We start from the raw sequence: 19,629 nt of genomic DNA, 5'->3' as shown, positions 1-19,629 counted from the left end.
AACTGGGCCCCCCAACCCCCCCTCCCTGCCGGCCGGCTCTCCCCCGTCAGGGGCTGCGTGTGGGCTGGACGACAAGCCCCACCCTCCCGTGGTGGCCGCCCGGCCCCTGCCCGGCCCCCGCCCGGCCCACGTGCTCGGGCCCTCAGCTGCGTGAGCTGCCCCCTGCTGCGGAGCCGGTCATCTCTGCTGGGAGTCGCCCTCCTCTTCTGGGGGGAGCGGTGCTCGGACCCACCGTTCAGCGCCCGGTCAGGCCGCCTTCTTCCTCTAAGGAACCCCCACCTTCCCCAAAGGTTTCCCAGGAAGGCCTTGGGCTCCCCACGGACAGGAACGGGTTACAGTTTGACCTCAGACGTGCGGACTCGGCAGGGCTGAGGTTGGGGACCCGCAGGCAACAGTGGGGTGTGTCGTGCCTGGGTCCTGAGATGGGTGGGGTTGTGGTTGCTTCTCGGGGGTGGCTCCGGGGCAGAGCTAGATCACTACCCCAGATTCCTGCTCTGGGCGGGCGCGTGCGGGAACCCTGCTGGTGGGCCGTGGGGGCGCCGCCAGGCCGCCAGGGCCTCTCCGGGCTCTGCCCGTCCCCTTCCTGCTCTGCAGTCTGTGTGCTCGTCTCTCGCTGAGGGGGATCTGCGTGGCTCCTCCTAAGGCCACGAGGCGCGGCTGATGCGAGCACACTGGGGTGTCCTGGGGAGAAGGGGCGGTGTCTCCCGCCGGAGACCGGGGTGCCTCCCAGCAGCCTTTGTGAGCAGGGTGGGCTTTGTGGAGCCCCAGGGCCAGCAGCTCCCGTGTTTTTGGCCGCGTGTCGTAGGTGTTTTTGCTGAAAGGGGAGAAACCTTTCTGATACGAGAGACGGTGTAGAAACACATCTGGGGAGGATGGAGCTGTGTCCGCTTATGACCGCAGGACTTCTCAGAGCCTTCGTTATGCCAGCGTCCCAGAGTGGAGCGTGGGACCGCGGCTCTCGGCCACACGCTGTGGTTCCACCTGCCCGGTGGCTGCCCTCTCCCCCAGCCCCTGCGGAGAGCAGTGCTGGCCGTCGCTGCTGAAGGAGGCTGGGGCGCTGGCCTGGAGGAGGCGCCTGCCCACCCGTCGGCCGCCCGGCTCTGTGACCTCGGCCGCTCTCTTGGTCGCGTGGCCGGAGTCTCCCCTCTGACATCGGGCAGGCCAGGCTGGGCGCCGCCGAGCGCCGTGGCTGTGCTCTGCCAGCCCACAGGCCTGGGGCTCCGCTGCTCTGACCAAGGCCCCCGCCGCTCCGCTCTCTCCCCAGGTGCCGCGGCGGCCTCGGCCCCGGTCAACCCCTTCCAGGTGAACCAGCCGCAGCCGCTGACGCTGAACCAGCTGCGGGGGAGCCCGATTCTGGGGAGCAGTGCGTCCTTCGGGCCTGGCCCTGGGGTGGAGCCCGTCGCCGTGGCCTCTGTGCCCTCCGCAGCCTCACACCCAGCTCTGGGGCCCAGCGGTCCTTCCCTGACCCCCCTGGGCCCCGCCGCCGTGGGCATGGTGGGCACCATGGCCGTCCCCCCGTCAGCAGCGCAGGCCACCGGCACAACCAACCCGTTCCTGCTCTAGTGCTCGGCCCGGCCCCCGTCGTGGGGTCCCAGAGTTGGGGGGTGGGTGTTAGGGCTTCCCTGTCCAGCTTCCTGATCAAAGGCTGTCCTTGCAGCCCTGGCCCTCCGTCTGGGGGTGGCGGGCCCACGAGGTGTCACCTAGCCCGCGGGCTCCGAGCCTGTCCGGCCGCCCTGGCCGCCACCCCGGTGCAACTCCGGCCCCTGCGGAGACCCACGGGCTCCCTGGGGCCCCGGACAGGGAGGCGGCGGTGCGCGTGCTGGCCCAGCCTCAGCCCAGGGCCTCTGGGACCCCACTTGCCCAGGACTCGGCCCCCCAGCCCAGCCCTCGGGACACCCCGGCGCCGGGTGCGGCCGGGACGGGGTGCCGGCTCCTCAGACCCTGACCCTTCGGGGCGGCGCTTGTGCATCACGTCCTTTTCTTTGACTCGTGTGTGAGTCCGACGCACTCGCCGCCACCGCGGAAGAGCTCGAATGAAGTCCACTAGCGCGCGCTTTAGACTAACCTGAGCGTAACCCCGCCCCGTGCTCCGTGCTTGTACACGCCTGCGCACACTGGGTTCAGTGCCGTTTCACATTTGAGTTTGCAGAATTATCGAATAGTCTTTTTTTGGCTAATATTTTTATAACGTGGTTCTTATTTAACTGTCTAGTTTGGATAGGACTTACCAGGTCTGGCTGAACTAAGACATTGGCGGTGTCCTGCAAGTGGTCTAAAGCTCTTATTTATGGTTTTAACTCTGTAAGAAAATCTAAATAGGAAGAGACGGAAAATGCCTTATGGAAAAACTAAAGCAAATTCTTTATAGGGAAAAATACGGGAATTTGATTACACGTAAAGGGTGTTTATTTTAAAGACACAAACTACCCCAGTACCGAGAGCTCCTGGCCTCGCGGTGCCTCTTCCTCCCGCTCCCTGTGCTGAGAATCACCAAACCAAGGGACTCGCAGCCTTTGGGGTTGGGTCCTGCGCACGAGGCTGGTTTTCACACTCCTAGACCAACATCAAGAAATTGAAGACCCAACCCGGCGTGTGGACGTGACGCACCGGGTTTGGCCTGTCAGCTCGCTCTGTGTCGGGACCGAAGGCCTGCGCGCGGCCAGCGGGGCCTGGGACGGGCGAGACGTCTGGAGCCCCGTGTCCGTGTCCTCCTCTGTCCTGGCCACGCTCCGGGTAGGGGTGGGGACAGTGTGGGGACGGCATGACCAGGAGGGAGGGGACAGCCCTGGGCTGAGGGCGCGAGGGGCCAGGGCTGGCCGCAGCCCACCTGCCTGCCAACTCCCGACACGCGGCGCCGTAGCCGTGGTCTCCTCTGACGTCGGGGAGGAAGAGACGCCGCACCTCCCGCAGGAGCCACGCGTCACAGACGGGCCCTAATCGTACCTCCCTCCCCTGCTCTCCTCGCCCCCCGCCTCTGCAAAAGAGTATTAAGTCACAAACTAAAAACCAGAGAAGGCGTGCTTCTCCCCAGAGAAGGGACGTGCCCCTCCCCAAATCCTGGGTCTGGGCACCTGGCCTGGTGGGCGTCTCCCCTCTGACACCAAGGGCAGCTGAGCCCTGGGGCCCCTCGGCCCCTCTCTCTGGTTCCAGGTCTGACCCTGAGCCCTGGGCACAGGCCCCTAGAAACGCCGAGGATGCCTGGGAACTGCCCCGGCTGCTACCCGGCCCAGCCTCGGCCCTGCCTGCGCGGGGGCCTGGGGCTGGACAGGGGGCTGCACCTACTCCCGCGGCTCTGGCCCTCCGCAGCGGCCGGGGGAGGACACTCCCAGGGAGGCGCCGGGACCGCGCTCCTGGCAGTGACTCCTAAGAGTCATGAGCCCGTCCTGACCCGACCTTTCAGTGACTTACAGCCACTGGGCCACCAAGGTCCAAGCAGGCGCCCCCAGCCCCGGTCTCAGGCCCGTCCCCAGGCGCCATGTCCCTGTCACCCATTGCACTGATCATGAAGCCACTGGCACTGCCACGCACGTGGGACACGTGCCATCAAGGCCCCTCCTGCCGGGCACCGTGGTAGGGGTGTCAGCCAGCTGTTTTCTCAGTCCCGGGGCAGGTGGCTGGTTTCGAGCTTGTGTTGACTCTTGATACTTATTTACTGTAGAAATATAATTTATCATTTGTATCACGACGTGGTTTCCGGCTGTGTCCTTCCCCCCACCTTCATCAACCCCGAGACGCTGGCGAGGGGTGGGCGGGCTAGAGAGCCTGCTGCTTGCGTGAGCCTCTGCGCGTCAGGCAAGGAGGGGCCACGGGGACGCTGGGCGGGGGTCGGGGTCATGCAGGGAGGGGCTGAGGATGCGGCTGAGCTGGGGGAAGGCTCATCAGGCGGATGGTGCTGAGCCGGGGCTGGAGAGGACCGGCAGCGTGGCCTGCCGTGCCTGGTGCGGCCGGATGGCCTGTCCGTGGGCAGTGCCAGGGCGGCAGCGGGGCAGGGGGTGGAGGCACTTTACACTTGGAGAGGGTCAGGATCCTGGGAACTTTACTGATGGGAGAGTGAGGCGGGGCGGGGCTGGGGGCCCTGAGCAGCGTAAACGTGTGGGGCGAAGGCATGACCTGGAGACAGCCAGGCGGTGGGGGGTGGGAGCCTGGGGTCACTGGGGGCGCTCCCGTCAAATCCTGCTGACGGGAGGACACTGGAGCAGCTGTGTGTGTGTCCAGAGGGCTCGCCTGGAGCTGGGGGGCGGTCAGGGGGCCTGGCACGGGCTCAGGGCAGATGGCACACTTGCCGGGAAGCTGGATCCCCCCACCGAGCTCTCAGCCCGTTCTCTGGGCCGCTGGGGGCCTCTCCTCCGAGGGAGGCTGGCGGCCACGTGGCACGGCCAGTGTGACAAGTGCCTGGCGCTGAGGAGGGACACGCGTGTCTCAGGGCTGAGCCTGCGGAGGTGCAGAGGAGGCTCCCGGCTCCCGGGCACCGCCGAGGGCACTCGTGAGAAGGCGACGCTTTATTACACCCCGCCCCACTCCGCCGCTGCTCAGGCAGACAGGTAGGTGGCTGCGCCCTCCAGGGGCGTCACCGGGGGAGGCCCTGGGGCGGGCTGGGCCCCAAGACGCTGCGTGTGTCCGGAGGCCCGGTGTCGTAGCCCAGCTTCCTCATGTCCTTGGTCACCACGTTGAAGAGGAGCGTGACAGAGCCCTGGGAGCGGACGCGGGTCACTGGGGACAGAAGGATGGGGTCAGCCAGGCCGCTTTGGGCGTCTGCAGCCGCTCTCGTCCCCTGGAGAGCAGGGACAGTGCCTGGCCTTGCGGCTCACTGGGAGAAGGGGCTGCCTTGGGACAGAGCTGCGCCCTGCTCCCTGCTGATTCTCCGGGGCCCACCTGGTCCCCCCAGCGTCAAGCTGCCCGGGGTGTGGGGGTCGAGCTTACCTTCCCGGCCTTCCCCCTGAGCCACCACCCTGGGGTCTGTGTACTCAGGCCGCCGTCCCATGAACCAGCTGGGAAGACAGACAGGAGAACAGGGTGAGCAGGGCCCCGGGCAGAGCCTCCCCAGCCCCTCTGCCCCGCTTTGGCTGGATGCCAGGCCTCCCCACTCAGGCCTCCACGGGAGTCACTGGGACACGAGCGCGGGGGGGTGCACAGCCTAGACCTGGAGAGAACCAGAAAGGTGACAGCAGCCGGGCCAGTGTGACCCCCCATCCTCCCTGGGGGGAGGGTCCCACCCCAGAGTCCAGCAACCAACCTGGGCTCCCCCCTCCGTCCGTTAACCGAGTGGCACCCAGGACAAGTCACTTTGAGCCCCGGTGTTCTCAGCTGTAACCGGGAAATAAAGGCGGTCGCTACCCCACAGGTCTCCGGCCATAAAACGCGAACTTCTCAGGGAGCCGGCGGCTGGGTGAGGCCCCCGCACCGCCGAGGGCCTGGCACCTCCGTGCCGATGCCGGCATGGGGCAGGCCGTGGGCAGCAGTGAGGGAGATCTGCCCCCAGGCTGTGGGGAGGACCCGCTGGGAAGCAGGCCCCACGGGCAAGGGCCCCGAGCTGGCGGAACGTGCCCCACGGCCCAAAGCAGGGGTGTGCAGGGCGTTTCTGAAGTGGGGTCTTGGGAAAACCGCTTTTCTTTCCTTTTTTCTTTAGGGCCGCACCTGCGGCAGATGGATGTTTCTAGGTCAAGAGGAGACTCGGAGCTGTAGCTCCCGGCCTGCACCACAGCCACAGTAACACGGGGCCGGAGCTGCGTCTGCGACCTACGCCACAGCTCACGGCCACGCCAGATCCTTCACCCACGGAGCGAGGCCAGGGACTGATCCTAGTCGGGTTCTTAACCCACTAAGCCGCCGTGGGAGCTCTGGGAAAACCTTTCTGCTACGTGGAGACCCTCGGAGGCAACGGGTAGTGGCCCCATAGGTGCCAGGTCCTGCTGAGAAAGTGAGTTTCTGTTCTTTGAAGCCACCAGCCCTGTGGTGACTGGTTAAAGGGAACTGGACAGGCCAGCGGGTGGAGGAAGCACGCCTGGGGGCAGAGGGCCAGTGGGGCGCTGGTTCTCGGGGACGGAGCAGCGGCGGTGCTGGAGCCGGTTACTCAGGGACCGCCGCGGTCGGGGAGCCTCCGTCCATCCAGCCCCTTCCCCAGGTGCCGTCCCCCAAGCACACGCGGCCTCACCCAGGCAGGAGCCCCTCCGCCGGGCGGGGCTCCGCCCTGCGACTGCCCACCTGGGGGTGTCACCCCTGCTCGGTGGGGGGTGAAGGCCTCCGGCCTGAGTGGGCGGCGCGAGGCAGGGCCCGCCAGCCGCCACCCCGCCGGGCGGCCGAGCTCACCTGGTGAACCTCTGCAGCCGCGACGCTGACTCCGGGACGAACATGGGGACGGTCCTCTTGTGCCTGAAACAGGAGTGTTCACCGCGGGCTGAGCCGAGGGACACGAGAGGGGTGGACCCGCCGGGGCCTCCGGCGAGGGGCGGGTGGGAGCAGGTCACGCGGTCCCCGGTCAGAACCAAGGCGCCCGGGCGGCCCTGCAGAGCGAGCCTCTTTTCAAGGGTTGGGAGGACGCCTGGCACCGGGGTGCCTCCCGGCGCTGCCATCCTCCAGCCCTGGTGGGGACGCCCTGCCTCCAGGGAGCTCCTGACCACCCCCTGCTGTGGTCCCCTGCCCCCTCCCCTCGCCCCCCTCGCAGGGATGGAGGCGTACATGAACCCCAGACGCCAAGGGCCCCTCTCGGGAGGCCCCAGGACATGCCCCGCCGTCCCAGGGCCCAGCGGCCGGGGGAGACCTACCGGCCGGGGGAGAAGGGCACATGCACTGCCCCGTAGCCTCGGACCACGTCGTTCCCGAACACGTCCGGCCCGTACACGCTGAGCACGATCTGGGGCCCTGGGAAGGACAAGGCAGGTCAGGGCTTCGGCCCTCCCAGGAGCGGGGGCGGCCAGGGCCCATGCACGGCCCGGGGGCCCGGGGTGCTGCCTGGATTGCAGGGCTCGACGCACCCAACCCGCAGCTGGGGACCCAAGCGTGACCCGGCAGATGGCCTGCTCCCGGGACCTGCTCTTGTGAGGGGCGGTCAGACTCAAGTGCGTGCCACACGGGCACGGGGGTCAGAGAGAAAGCAGAGGCCTTAACTGGAATTGTTCTTCCTGAAATAAAGCCGAGCCCTCGCCTGCTCCTCGGGCGCTCGGACGCACCCCCTGCCGCGGGGCGGTAGCTGCTCCACCGGCCGGTCTTCTCATCGGTGTGCAGCCGGTGTGAGCTGCATGGCTCGGCTCGTCACCCTCAGTGACGGCTTTTGCTGAACAGATGCCCTGAGTTCTAACACAGCTGAACGCACGGACCTTCCCCTGTGGGGTCCTTTGGTGCCCCCATGGAATCTTCCTGGAGCCTCATCACTGGGGACTCTGTGCATCCGATGGGACGCAGGGAGCAGCCTCCCTCTTCTTCCTGGTGTATCCAGCTGTGCCAGGGCCACGTCCCAAGACCCTCCTCCCTCCCCACGGGCTCGCTTCTGCCCTGGGCTCCTACGGGACTGTCTGTCTGTCCTGGTGCCACGACTGTCTTAGTGACTGTGCTTCGCAGTTAGAGCTGGACCTCTGGCACCCTGGGTTACATCGGCATTACTGAAAAGGACCTTCTTGTAAGATGTCAATTCCCCTTTTCATATAGAATACATGTTCTGTTTTCACACGGAAAGCAACTGACTTTTGTATACTGCTCTTATATCTGGCAGTCATGCCAATTGATTAATCCTAATGATTGCTGCCGGCTCTTCTGGAAATTCTGCGTACATAACGCCTTGTCATTCATGGGCGAAATGGTTCTGGTTCTCATGCCTTTGAATTGTGCGCTGGTGGTGGTGGTGACGGAGCTGAGAGAACTCTTCCAACGTTGCACTGTAAAAACGTGACGTCTGCTCTGAGCTTGCGTAGGCAGCCTTATCAGATGAAGGGGTTTCCTTCTACTCCCGGTTTGCTTCATGTTCATCACGAATGCATGTTGAATGTTGCTTTTTCTGCATTTATGGGGATGGTGGTGACTCTTTTTAAAGGAGTGAATCTCTTCTCTACTTTTTTCTTTGGCTTTTCAGGGCCGCACCCTCGGCACATGGAGGTTCCCAGGCTGGGGGTCGAATCGGAGCTATAGCCGCCGGCCTACGCCAGAGCCGCAGCCACGCAGGATCCAAACCCCCGTCTGTGACCTACATCACAGCTCACAGCAGTGCCAGATCCTTAACCCACTGAGCAAGGCCAGGGATCGAACCCTCGTCCTCATGGGTGGTTCATTATTGCTGAGCCACGACGGGAGCTCCTATAGTGAGTCTCAGTGTTTGATTTTAGATTTACACAAATGCATTACTTCTGGAACAAACTCTACTTGCTCATGACATGTCACCCTTCTGGTATCCTGATGAATTTGCTGTGTGCTCGGGGCTCGGAGCGCCCGACCCACTGAAGGATCTTCCAGCTCCGTGGGTCCCTGGCCCAGAGCGGCCAGGACACGTCTCCGTCAGCCTCTCAGTCACCTCGCCGGGGATCAGCCAGCACTCGCAGCTCCGCCTCTGTCCTGGGTGTTGGCTTGCCGGGTCGCCACCACTCTGCAGCTCTGCTGCCTCCAAGGAGCTGTTTTCTGGTTTTGCTTTTTAATATTTTATTCGCCTTCCCCAGCTGGTCTCAGCAGATTGGGCCACATCTCGTGCCCTGTTCCAGGAAGCCTATGGAGGTTTCCTACTCACGGATGGTGACAACAGGATGGCGGCCCTCGCCCAGGAGGACCGCCAGGCAGCCTGGCATCCGGTCAGCCCAGTCACACCCAGCATGAAGGCCTGGACTGTGGAATAGAGGGACCTGAAATCAAATCCATGCTCAGCTGCCAGAGGTAAAGCTGAAGCAAGGGATGGCGGCTCTGAGTTGCCGATGCCTGACGTGGGAGAAGCGGAGAAGCCCCGGGTGGGATGGGGAGGCTTGGCCCAGCCCATGGGGGCAGCCACAGCCCGGAGCAGCCGCCCCAGGCTTTGCACATGGCCGGCGCTTGTTGTGTGAGCGCGATCCCTGACCACCAGTGGTCAGCAAGCCCCGCCGACCAGGGGGCAGAGGGCGGATGTGGGCCCGGCAGCGGCAGCGGAGGAAGGGGCCTGGAGGGGCAGCAGGGCAGGGGCCGCCAGGGGAGCCCTGGGCCAGCCCGCCCTCCGCAGGCAGGTGCCATCCGGGGCTTCAGGCAGAGGTCGAGCTCGCGCAGAAGGGCGGGAAGGGGAGGGGAGGGGCCGTCGCCGGGTGGCTGCGAGCACGTCGCGAGGCTGGTCGGGGGCCCAGGTGACGTGCGGTGGCAGGGCGAGGGCCGCAGACTCACAGCCGTGGGGGTTGGTGCTCTTGAAGGTGACGTCGATGGGGAAGTTCCACACCAGCGCGCGCCTGGCATCCCGGCTCTTGGACGTGATCTGGGAGATGCCCTCCTCCAGGCCCTGCGAGGACAGGGACGGTGACGCGGGCGGGCCGGCTCCCGGGGTGGAGACCTGTCTTCCTCCAGCAAAGGAAGCTGAGGGACGGGGAGCGGCTGCCAGGCTCTCTTCCCTCAGGGCCACCTGGCCCTGTGCCCGAGTTCCACCGCGCCTCCGGGGGGTGGGGTGTCCCCCTCAGCCCGTGCCCGCATCCTGCCTCCTCTGCCCGCCCCCCCAGCTTGTTCCCAGCAAAGCTTCTTCAAAGAGATGCGGACACGCACCAGCTCCAGTTCCTTCTCGGCCTTTCGTCCCTGAACCCACCGCACCCTGACCTCTGGCCCCCGCACGACCAAAGTGTTTCTGTCACGTCACCAGGGGCCTGGCTTGCTGTGTCTGTGGCCCCTTCCCTGTCCCCATGTCACCAACCAGCCTTGACACGACTCCTGCATGCCATCCGGGCCCCGGGCTCTGCCCCCCGCTCTCCCTGCTTCCTCCTCGGTCTGGAGCGGCCTGAACCTCGGCCCCCGGGCACCCTTCCCCTGCACCTATCATCTCGGCATACGCTGTGTGCTGATGCCCAGCCCGTGTGTCTGGCCTGGCCTCCAGGTCAGCGTGGCCAAGGCTCTGCTGCCGACCCCACGGCCCCACCAGCCTTGGCACAGGCCGGCCAAGCTCTGCAGGTACTGCCAGGTCTGCTCCGGCTGCAGGCTTCTCACCCAGCGGCAACTCTGCTTCTAGCGGCTCAGGCGGTGTGAACGCCTGTCTCTCCTGCCCACATCTGCCCAGAGGACAGAGGGGTGCTCCTGTCTCCGTGTCCCACACTGGCTCTGTCCTCAAACTGCACTTGAAGTGCAGCCACCTCTCACCGCCCCACCTGCACCAGGTCCCCACCACCACCCTCGCCTGCTGGGCCTCGCTCTCCCTGCTTTGTGCCCCCAACTCTCCTCTGGACAGGGAATTTTTTTTTTTTTTTTTTTGCTTTTTAGGGCCACACCCTTCACATATGGAGGTCCCCAGGCTAGGAGTCTAATTGGAGCTGTAGCCGCCGGCCTCCGCCAGAGCCATAGCAACAGCACATTTGAGCCGAGTCTGCAACCTACACCACAGCTCACAGCAACGCCGGATCCTTAACCCACGGAGCAAGGCCAGGGATCAAACCCGCAACCTCATGGCTCCTAGTCGGATTTGTTTCCGTTGCACCATGACAGGAACTCCTGATCAGGGATTTTTTAAAAAACACAAGTCAGACCCCTTTTTCTCTCTGATCAATGCTTCTGAGGGGGTCCTTGCTCCAAGATGCCCTGGAGACCTGCCTGGCCGCGGCCCCGCCACCTCTGGCACTGGCCACACTGGCCCCTCGCTGTTCCTTGAAGGCTCCAGCTCCCCTGTGCTCCCCCTGGCAAGTTCCTCCCACTGCCCTCCACGAGCTTGCACCTCACCCCTGCAGCTCTGTGCGCAGTTACCATCTCGGGGAGGCTCCCGGCCTCTCCCGCATCCCCCAGCTTCTTGGCTTCATGTCCCCTCAGCGCTGCCCCCCCGCCCCCAGCAGACTGCGGAATTCACTGCTCAGTGTCTGTCTCCCCCTCCAGCAGGGCAGCCAGGCAAAGCGGGGCTGGCCTGGCCTCGTTCCCACGGGTCCCATCCCGAGACCCTCCAGGTACCGCCCAGGGCGCACAGGGAACAGGCTCAGAGAGGCTAAGCTGGGTCCCTGCGTCCTCAACCTGGGACCCCGCACACAGGAGAGAGGTGCAGGCTGAGCAAGGACGGACCAGCTGAGGGTCTGCCACTCGGCCGCCTCCAGGCCAGCTCTCTCGGGTCTGCGTGTGGCGTGGCCCACGTGTCCCTCTCCGCAGCCAGGCGCGAATCCCAGGGCGGGGCACGTGCTGGGGCCAGCGGGGTTGCTCTGCCCCAGCTCCACCAGGAGCGCACACATGCTTGCCTCTCCCCGAGACACAGCCGAACTGGGAGGGAACGGGGTGAAGGAGCCTTGGAGACCACAGCAGTCGTGGCGGCTGGGAGGCTAGGGGCCCAGCTTACCGCCGTGGGCGCCCAGTCCTGGCCGTACACGAAACAGTACTTGCAGTAGAGGTCGTCGTACTCGGGAAACTGGAAGTAAACACACAGGTTCCCTTTTCAGGGGCGCGTGCCTGGACTGGCTGCGTGAGGCAGGTGCGCCACCAGGAACCCTGAGCGCGAGGCACCTGCGAGGCTGAGAGACAGCATTCTGTCCACCCCGAGTTTTCCTGCTCCCCCTTCAGGGAGGGTCCAGCTTGCAGGCTGTCCTCCGGACCACCTCCTGGCTCCTGCAGCCCCCAGGGCTTCCCTCCCTCACGGCACTGCCTGACTTTCTTTCAATATATTTTATTGACTGTGTTTATTTCTGCCACCTCCAATAGACTGTGAACAAGGGGCAAATCAGCGCTTTCCGTGTCCCCAGCTCCTGGCCCCGGGGGTGAGTACAACAGGGGTCTAAGGAAATGGTGCTGAGGTGAAAGGTGCTACCAGGACCCAGGGCAGAGGCTTGGGTGGGGCTGATGACCCAGCGCAGGGTCCCACGCAGAGTGGGAGGAAGCGTGGGGACGGGTGGCTGCTGGGAGCACAGGCACCAGATGAGGGCCCCCGAGGGGACAGAGCAAGAGTGGGGAAGTTGGTCTTGGGTACTAGGCCAAGGAGCGGGGTGGACAGGGTGGGAGCATGGCGCAGCATCGTGGCGGAACAGGAAGGCAGGAGATGCCCACTGAGGCCCTGGCAGAGCTTCACCTAAACTACCTCAGCCCTCACAATGCAATCACGTTTTTAAAACAGCCTCGAAGGGCAGGCTAGCCTTCAAATCCCAGTCTTGCCCCTTCCTTTTGGGCATGTTTTCCCACGTGTAAGTGGGGATGGGAGCCTTGACTGCGCGATGCTGGGCACGGAGTCTGGCTTATACTGCGTCCGATACACAGAAATAACAAAAGGGTTCCTATGACGAGGAGGGTGGATGGGGGGTAGGTCCCTTGCCTTCCGACGGGCACACCGCCCCCCAGGCCTCGGCAGCCCGCCGCCACCGCTGCGTCGGGTCGAGCAGGTCTCCTCCCTTCCAACCCACGTTCAAGGACCTGAGCGCCGCGCGTGCGGGGCCTCGCCGCGCACCGACCCGCACGGATCGCCGGAGGTGGAGGCCCCTGCCCCGGACTCCCCGCGAGTTCGGCCGACTGTGGCCTCGGCCTCGCTCACCCCCAGACCTGTTTCCACACCGCACGGGGGACGGAGGGTCCGCGCGTCCTCGCGCCAAGGGTCTCCCACGCGGGTTCCCTCGCCTTCCCCCGCAGGCTTGGCGTGGCTCCGCGGGCCGGCCACGGGGGCCAGGGGTCCCAGAGGGACAAGGGCGGCCCGTGGGGTCCACGGCCGCTCACCTGGGCGCTCTCCACCTGCCCGTTCACCATGACCAGGAAGACGCTAGGCCCCGCGGCCGCCATGGCAGGGCTGCGCTCGGTTGCTAGGAGGCGCCGGGTTGCCCTGGAGACGGACGGTGTAGCGCGCGGGACAAGCTTCCCGGACGCAGGAGCTTCGCGAGGGCGCGCGCGCAGGCGCGGGCGGGGCGGGGCGGCGAGAGGCGGGGCTCCGCGGCGGGAGGAGTTCCCCCGGGCGCGGGGACAGTCGGCGCAGGGCGCCCGTCGGAGTGTGAGGGGTCAGGCGCCACCCGGCCTGTCGCCGGATCCGGTTACTCCGCGGGGAGTGCGTGTCCACTCGTACTTGCCCTCCCCAGCCCGGCCGGAGACGACAACCAGCGCGCGTGGGGCTTAAGGGCCAGGCCGCCATGGACCGGGTCCGGGCCCGGGTTACGAGAGTCGCCATGCGACCAGGCAGCTTCCTGCGTCAGGTCAACGGATGCTCCCTCGTGGCGTCTGAGACCCTCGCCCCCAAAAGTTTATTAAACAAACAGTGGAGGGACCTCGAGAATCCTTAAATCCAAGCTAGCGCTCCTCCGAGTGAGGCGAAGCGAGGCCGGGACACAAGCCATGGAGGGGCCGCACCTGGTCCCTCCGGCACCTGCGCCGGGGTGATGTGAGCCCCAGCACCGGGCTCTGCCAGGATCCTGGCCGCCCCGGGCGGTCCGTCTAAAGCACCCGTCACGGTTCGCATTTGCACATTTATTATTGTGAGAGCGCTGGCTAATGCTCGCCTCGCCCCCCAGACTCCATGAGCACAGGGGCTGTAGCAACCTTGTGTAGGGAGCATGTGGCAGCTGTGGAACGACTGAATAATTGAATACATCTCCGTTGCACAAAAGAGGAAGCAGATTCAGAAGGGAGGTGACTGGGACACCATCGCAGCAGCAGGTAAGGAGCTGAGCCAGGTTTCAAACCCAGAACTCCCGAAGGACCCTCACTGCCTCCTCTGCCTGGTCCTGGGCCGGTCCCAAGAGTGCATCTTGGCTGAGGTATCGAAGGTGGCATTGGAGACCGTCTCCCGAATCCAAGAAATGAGGGGACAGGCACGTGTGTAGACCTCAGGGAGGCCAGGCCGGGAGCAGGGACCCCAGGTCATCACACCCTCCAGCCGCCAGCTGCTAGCTTGGAAGCAGACCAGGGGGCTCCCATCAGACACCTGTGTGGGGGAGGGAAGGCGTGGTCACGGCCAGCCAGGCCCACGGACCCCCCTACCCCACCCAGGTGAGCAAAGATGCTAGCATTCACACCTCCGAGGCGAGGCGGGCCTGGGAGTCCGCTTCCCCAGGCCTGGGTCACCTGCCTCCCCCGCCCCACCCGCTCCCTTTGCAGTTAAAACGCTTCTGCACAGATGCTCCCGCCCTGGTGCAGCTCTTCCCTTCTCGTTGTGGCCTTGGGGTGTCACACAAGTCGGTTTTTAGCACCCTGCTTGCGGTTGCCAGGCAGCCGGGGGCTCCCAGTAGTTTCAGCCTCGCACAGAAACGGAAGGGGGAGCCTCCCCTGGGGGCGGATCGGGGAGGGGTGGGAGCCCAAGGGAGAGTGAGAGGTGACCAGGTCTGGTGGCTTTAGGAGGGTCTGCAGGGTGTGTGGGGGCACGTCTCAGGTCCCGGCTGGAATCCTCACCACCAGCTGGGCTGGGCCGGTGGGGGCGATCGCGCACCGGGAGCCCTTGGGCAGGAGGGCCTGCAGGTCCGGACAGTCGGGCTGGAGGCGGAAGGTGTCTCTGCAGGTGTTGGTGTGCAGCAGCCTCAGGGGGGTGCTCTCCAGCCTTGGGGGTGGGGCGTGGGGGTCTGCACGTGGCGGCATGGGGCAGACCCTCAGCAGCGTGGCCCCAGAAGAGCCCCCGCTGGGCTTCTCCTGGCCCCCAGCCCCGTCTCATACAGCTCCATCCTCTGTGGGACTCTCGCTGTCTCAGGGACAGGCCCACTGAGATGGGGGACAGCAGCCCCAGGGAGGGGCCCAGAGAGGGCCCAGTGCCCCTGGAAGGCGTAGCAGGTGCCAGCGCCCCTTCTCGTGTCCCCATGCAGGGCCCCAGCTCCACCCTGGCTGTCTCCCTGACCCAGCCCAGGTACCTGCTCCTGTCCTTACCCAAGTCAGGATCAAAGCCTTGGGCCCAGCAGACCCGCCCCTGGGGCCCGGTGGCCAGAGGGATAGGCCATATGGCACTGCTGAGAGATGGTGGCCTTGCCAGCCGAGCCAGGGCCAGGGCACCAGATCCCGAGGCCTTGGGCCCTCCTGGGGACAGGAGCAGCGCCTCCACGCTGGCCTTGCTGCCACAAGTGTCCAGCGCCAGCCGATCTGGGCCCAGGGTCACGCTGAAGAGGGCCAGCGGCCAGCTGTGTGGAGCGGGAGGTGACGAGGCTGGGAGCTGCCCTCCCAGAGCCCCTGCCACCCCCTCCCTGGCCCTGCACCCACCTGCCAAAGCAGCTGGCACTTGTCAGCACCCACTCTGGGGAAATGAGGGCCCCCTCACAGCGGTACCGGCTGTCCAGAAAGATGCTTGCCTGCCAAGGCCACGTGGCCGGGTCCTTCCTGCTGTAGGCCTCCGTCAGCCTGGGCCCTGACCGCCCAGGGGAGAGGCACGCATCTCGGCTGAGCTGGGCCCCGGGGTCCTGGACGTTTGTCTCTTTGCTCCCTGCCCCCCATCTTTCCACCGGGGTCCTCGCTAACCTCTGAGCCCCAGCACCCACCTCTCAGCCCTCCAGCCTGAGGTCAGATGGCCTGCACTGGATTCCTGTGTGACCTGCAGAAAGTTACTTAACCTCTCAGTTCCTCATCTGCCCGAGGGTTGGTGAGAAGATTAGATGTGGTAAAACACAGGTCACCTGCTTGGATGAGGCTGAACCAGCGCATCGTTATTCTTCTTCTTTTTTTTTTTTGGTCTTTTTAGGGCCGCACCCGCGGCACGTGGAGGTTCCCAGGCTAGAGGTTGAGTTGGAGCCACAGCTGCCAGCCTGTGCCACAGCCACGGCATCATAGGATCCGAGCCGTGACTGCAACCTACACCGAAGCTCACGGCAACGCCGGATCCTTAACGACCAAGGCCAAGGTCGAACCCACGTCCTCATAGGTTCTAGTCGGGGTTTGTTACCAATGAACCACCAATGAACCAACTCTGGCTCCTCTTCCTACTGAGAGCAGTTCCGAGCATACGCATGCCTCCGGGTTTGCACATGCTGTTCCCTCCAGCTAGCACACCATCTCCCACCTTCTCAAGTTGGCGAACTCCTATTCAGCCTTCAAAGCCCACCACTAGGAAGGCTTCCTCGTTCTCCCCCAACCCCCCAGGAAGATTGCCTGCCTTTCCTGACCAGAAGCCTGTACAGCCTCCTTGCATTTCTCTCAGGACAGGGTGGGGGCTCCCTCCTGACCGTTAGCTCGGTCCCACCCTCGGAGAGGTTCCCCCCCAACCCCCAGCCCCCTGTCGCCATCTCTGTCCTTCACGGGGCTACCAGTCTTAGGAGAAACCGGACTCTCAGCCCGCAAGGGGTGGGTGGCCCCTGCCACCACCTCCCTCCCTGCCTCCCTGCCCATCTCGTTAGGGCCCCTGCCCTGGCTCCTTACTAAGCAGCAGCAGCAGCAGCGGTGGCAGCAGCACGGGCAGCATCTGCAGAGCCGGCCCTGGGTCTCGGCCCCACTGGGTCTGGCCTCCCCTCTGTCAGCCCAGGACTTTTAACCTCTCCAGCACGCCCACCCCCACCCCCAGAAGGCCCATGTCACGGGCAAAGGGGAACTGGCCTGGGGAAGAGGAAGCCGGGTCTGCACCAGGGTGCGGGCAGGGGGCAGGCGTCCTACGGACAGGCCTTGGCCCCTCCTGGTGCCCAGAGGCCAGCTGGCCGACGTCGGTCACCAGTCGTCCCACCATCCCTCTCCTCACACCCCTCAAAGCTCCACAGCCCAGAGCGGGGGTGGGGCGTGCTCCCTTTACCCTGCGGTTCTGGGGGAAATGCCAGGAGCAGCCTCTTCCAGGAGTTAACCAGCAGGGGGAGCCAGGTTCCCATCTAAGTGCCACCCCTCACTCGCTGTGTGACCTTGGGCTAATGGCTTGACGTCTCTGGTTCGCAGCTTCCGGGAAAACAGGGATGGATCCTAAGACCCTGACCCCACAGGGCTCAGCAAGTGGTGATGCTGTGACGGGAGCCCAGCTTTGCTTGGAGACGGGCAAGCTGAACTGCTGGCCAAATTCTGGAAAACATTGTAGGTCTGTAAAAACTTCAGTTTCAATCCACTGGGTATAAACTCAATGTCAGCCAAAGCCAGGCAGATATGGGAAGGGAGCCGGGAGTTCACGCTGGCCGAATGGCGTGGCAGTTAGGCCTCGTGATGGAAAACCCAGTTGGGGCTTAAATCAATGAAGGGTGCCTTGTCTCAAACATGAAGACAGCCCAGAACTGGCACCGGCTCGGCCGTGCCTCCAGGGCCGGGCTTCCTTCCATCTTCCCACCCCACCTCCTTAGCACATGGCTTTTGTCCTAAAGACCGCTGATGCGGCTCCAGGCACAGGCCCCCGTTCTGGGCTGGAAGGGGGAAGCCGAGCATCCCCTGCAAGACCTCACGTGGGACAGCACATCACACACAAGCCGCTGGTCGGCGGGGGGCTCCCCCACAACCCATGAGCCAGGACGCAGTCTCGGGGCCACTTCCAGCAGCTGCAAGGGAGTCTGGGAACTTGAGCTCAGGGGGGCAAGGGGCAGAACGAGTGGGAGCGGCCAATTCTCCAGGCCCACGAAGAACCATGCTTGCCTCTGTTGATCTGAGCAGGCACCCCTCCCGTCTAGCACTTGTGTCCCTCCCATGTTGAAAGACACGGCTTCCGGAAACACAGCCACTCAGGCGTGCAAAGGGGTAACGAGGTGTGCTTCGTGCCAGGCAGCTGTTGAGGGTGGGTGGCACTTCAAATCCTGAAGAGCTCACGTGGCAAGGCACCGGCCAGTCTGATCAGATGCCCAGCTGATCAAAACATACACCCAACATACATCCCCAAGGATGCCTGCTGGCAGCCGGGAAGCCACAGCGGCAGACAGCAGCTGTGCCCGTAGGCGGCTGGGAAATCTCTTACCTTCCCTTGAGGTCTAATTTTGCCATGGCGGGCGAATTTTTAGATGATGCTGTGTAGGGCACAGAAAGCCCGTTTGTGGCGCTGGTGTATCATCCCTCATCTTTGGGTCAAGCCGTGGCAGATGTAGGACTCACTGGCTGGTGGGGGGCCGGGGGGCAGGGGGGGGCAGCAGTGCGTGCCGGCCGCTCTCCATGGTCCTGGACAGAGGGATCCTTCCTGGGTGCTCAGGAATCTCAGCCCGGGAGAGAGACAGGGGTTTGAGGGAAGGAAAAATAGGGACGGGGTGGAGGGAGGGGCTCCCTGGGGAGAGAGGCTGCTGAGAACGAAGTCGATTTTAAATGAATCGAAGCCTGCCGGGTATGAAAGGAGACTGAGGGCGATTTTTTTTGGGCCCCGAGTTGAGACAAGGCCACGTAAGTGTCCCCACGTGGTCGGGAAGAATCTGAGTGGCATTTGCCTCATTAAAGTCACTTTTCTCCATTTCTTACTTGGTGAAAAATGGGTGATTTTTTAAAAACGCTGTTGCAGAATGAGTTACGCATGAGTTACGCTTCTTCGTCACACGGAGCTGGTAGTGAGTCCTTTTGTCCGTTCTGGGGTGTGTCTGACAGCTGCGGATGTCCTTCTCCCAGTGGGGGCGGGTGGACGGTTCCCGGTTCCCGGAGAGCAGGCGCTGTCACTTGCAAAGCGCTTTCCCGCCGCCACACTCGGCCGCGTGGTCCCCACAATAGTCAGGAGGCGAAGTTCACTGCCCCTCGCGGTGGGGGGGGGGCAAAACCCCGAGGCTCGGAGATGGAGAGAGCCTCACCGTGGTTGCACAGCAGAGGGGGAGGAGAGCTGGGCTGGAATCCCTCCCTGCCTGTGTCTGGCTGGTTCCTGGAGGGGGGCGGGGGATGTCCCAGGAGGGGAGGGCGCAAGGGGAAGGGTCCCGTCGGATGGGTTGCTCGTGGGCATCTTGAATTGCTCCAGCCAAGCATACAAAATGACCATCAAGCTCATGGGAGCCAAGCTCACTGAGTCGAGATCACTTGCTCAGCAGGCACTAAGTGAGCACCTCCTGTGTGCCAGGCACTGGGCTCAGTGCCTGCAGTGAAGTGGGAAGTAAGACAGGCACAGCTTTTGCCCTCATGGAGTTGACTTTCTGCCGGGGAGACAAACAGATAAACGGTTCGTGATAATTTGGGAGGAAGTAAGTGCTGTAAAGAAAAAAGTAGGAGTTCCCGTCGTGGCGCAGTGGTTAACGAATCTGACTAGGAACCATGAGGTTGCGGGTTCGGTCCCTGCCCTTGCTCAGTGGGTTAACGATCCGGCGTTGCCGTGAGCTGTGGTGTAGGTTGCAGACGCGGCTCGGATCCCGCGTTGCTGTGGCTCTGGCGTAGGCCGGTGGCTACAGCTCCGATTTGACCCCTAGCCTGGGAACCTCCATATGCTGCAGGAGTGGCCCTCGAAAAGGCAAAAAGACAAAAAAAAAAAAGAAAGAAAGAAGTAAAGCAGAGAAGACGGCTGGAGAGGGGGTGGGGGCTACAGCTGGTGCCCAGGGAAGGAGGAGGGGGCTGTTATTGTAGATGGTGCATAAGGAAGGCCTTTCTGAGCAAAGTCCTCAAGGACGTGAAGGGGCGAGTCGTGCGTGGATGTGGGGTGGACGTGCCCGCCCCACAGTGTGTGCAAAGGCCCTGGGGCCCGATGTGCTGAGGAGCAGAGGCAGACTGGCGCCTGCTTGCACAGCCTCA

The 19,629-nt window shown here is 64.2% G+C and overlaps 3 protein-coding genes and 1 long non-coding RNA gene across 33 annotated transcripts in view; 2 read left to right on the top strand and 2 right to left on the bottom strand.

Annotated features, from left to right (window-relative positions):
- The window catches only part of EPN2 (epsin 2), a 77,719-nt gene extending 74,034 nt beyond the window's left edge, over positions 1–3,685 (top strand). For all 26 annotated transcript variants that reach the window (XM_084986379.1, XM_084986371.1, XM_021067964.2 and 23 more), the window contains one exon: positions 1,265–3,685. In XM_084986379.1, the coding sequence (XP_084842505.1) occupies positions 1,265–1,563 (299 nt within the window). In that variant the 3' untranslated portion in view covers positions 1,564–3,685. The remainder of the gene's footprint in view (positions 1–1,264) is intronic.
- On the bottom strand, positions 2,334–12,893 carry B9D1 (B9 domain containing 1). 4 transcript variants are annotated; one of them, XR_014822035.1, is made up of 7 exons: positions 12,805–12,893; positions 11,447–11,515; positions 9,322–9,433; positions 6,762–6,858; positions 6,307–6,500; positions 4,921–4,988; positions 2,334–4,710 (listed from the first exon to the last, which is right to left on the bottom strand). XR_014822035.1 is itself a non-coding variant. In XM_021067970.2 (7 exons), exons 1-7 carry the CDS (start codon positions 12,865–12,867, stop codon positions 4,568–4,570), a joined length of 615 nt encoding a protein of 204 aa, XP_020923629.2. In that variant the 5' UTR covers positions 12,868–12,893; the 3' UTR covers positions 2,334–4,567. The 4 variants fall into 4 exon arrangements, 2 of the variants coding, with proteins under 2 accessions (XP_020923629.2, XP_084842598.1); XM_021067970.2 differs by having other exon boundaries at positions 6,307–6,369; XR_014822036.1 differs by lacking the exon at positions 9,322–9,433.
- A 103-nt stretch (positions 12,894–12,996) lies between these two features.
- Positions 12,997–18,386, top strand: LOC110256123 (uncharacterized). The gene is made up of 2 exons (XR_002337393.2): positions 12,997–13,731; positions 16,906–18,386. It is a non-coding gene; the product is annotated as an uncharacterized LOC110256123 (long non-coding RNA).
- On the bottom strand, positions 13,725–16,591 carry LOC110256121 (tryptase gamma). Of its 2 annotated transcripts, XM_021067969.2 has the most exons (5): positions 16,405–16,533; positions 15,256–15,400; positions 14,929–15,176; positions 14,464–14,630; positions 13,725–13,999 (listed from the first exon to the last, which is right to left on the bottom strand). In XM_021067969.2, the coding sequence occupies exons 1-5, from the start codon at positions 16,445–16,447 to the stop codon at positions 13,778–13,780; spliced, it is 825 nt and encodes a 274-aa protein (XP_020923628.2). In that variant the 5' UTR covers positions 16,448–16,533; the 3' UTR covers positions 13,725–13,777. The 2 variants fall into 2 exon arrangements, with proteins under 2 accessions (XP_020923628.2, XP_084842593.1); XM_084986467.1 differs by lacking the exon at positions 14,464–14,630 and having other exon boundaries at positions 13,864–13,999; positions 16,405–16,591.
- Positions 18,387–19,629: the final 1,243 nt, after the last annotated feature.

The sequence above is a fragment of the Sus scrofa genome, chromosome 12 (assembly GCF_054392235.1).
Source record: "Sus scrofa isolate SSC_HxYL_T2T_F1_AM1 chromosome 12, Sscrofa_HxYL_maternal_Yorkshire_Landrace_v2.0, whole genome shotgun sequence".
In the NCBI taxonomy this organism is placed as follows: domain Eukaryota; kingdom Metazoa; phylum Chordata; class Mammalia; order Artiodactyla; family Suidae; genus Sus; species Sus scrofa.
The sequence above is the reverse complement of the archived record's forward strand: the minus strand, read 5'-3'. Positions and strand labels throughout refer to the sequence as shown.

Bases quoted from the DNA above. Each gene is read 5' to 3' on its own strand.
- B9D1 (XM_021067970.2), bottom strand. From the start codon at position 12,867: ATGGCGGCCGCGGGGCCTAGCGTCTTCCTGGTCATGGTGAACGGGCAG. The intron at 11,516-12,804 runs GTGAGCGGCCGT...GTTTACTTCCAG, and splicing joins GGCAGGTGGAGAGCGCCCAG to TTTCCCGAGTACGACGACCT. The intron at 9,434-11,446 runs GTAAGCTGGGCC...CTGTCCTCGCAG, and splicing joins AGGACTGGGCGCCCACGGCG to GGCCTGGAGGAGGGCATCTC.
- LOC110256121 (XM_021067969.2), bottom strand. From the start codon at position 16,447: ATGCTGCCCGTGCTGCTGCCACCGCTGCTGCTGCTGCTGCTTA. The intron at 15,401-16,404 runs GTAAGGAGCCAG...CTGGGCGGTCAG, and splicing joins GCTGCTGCTGCTGCTGCTTA to GGCCCAGGCTGACGGAGGCC. The intron at 15,177-15,255 runs GTGGGTGCAGGG...CGCTCCACACAG, and splicing joins AGTGCCAGCTGCTTTGGCAG to CTGGCCGCTGGCCCTCTTCA.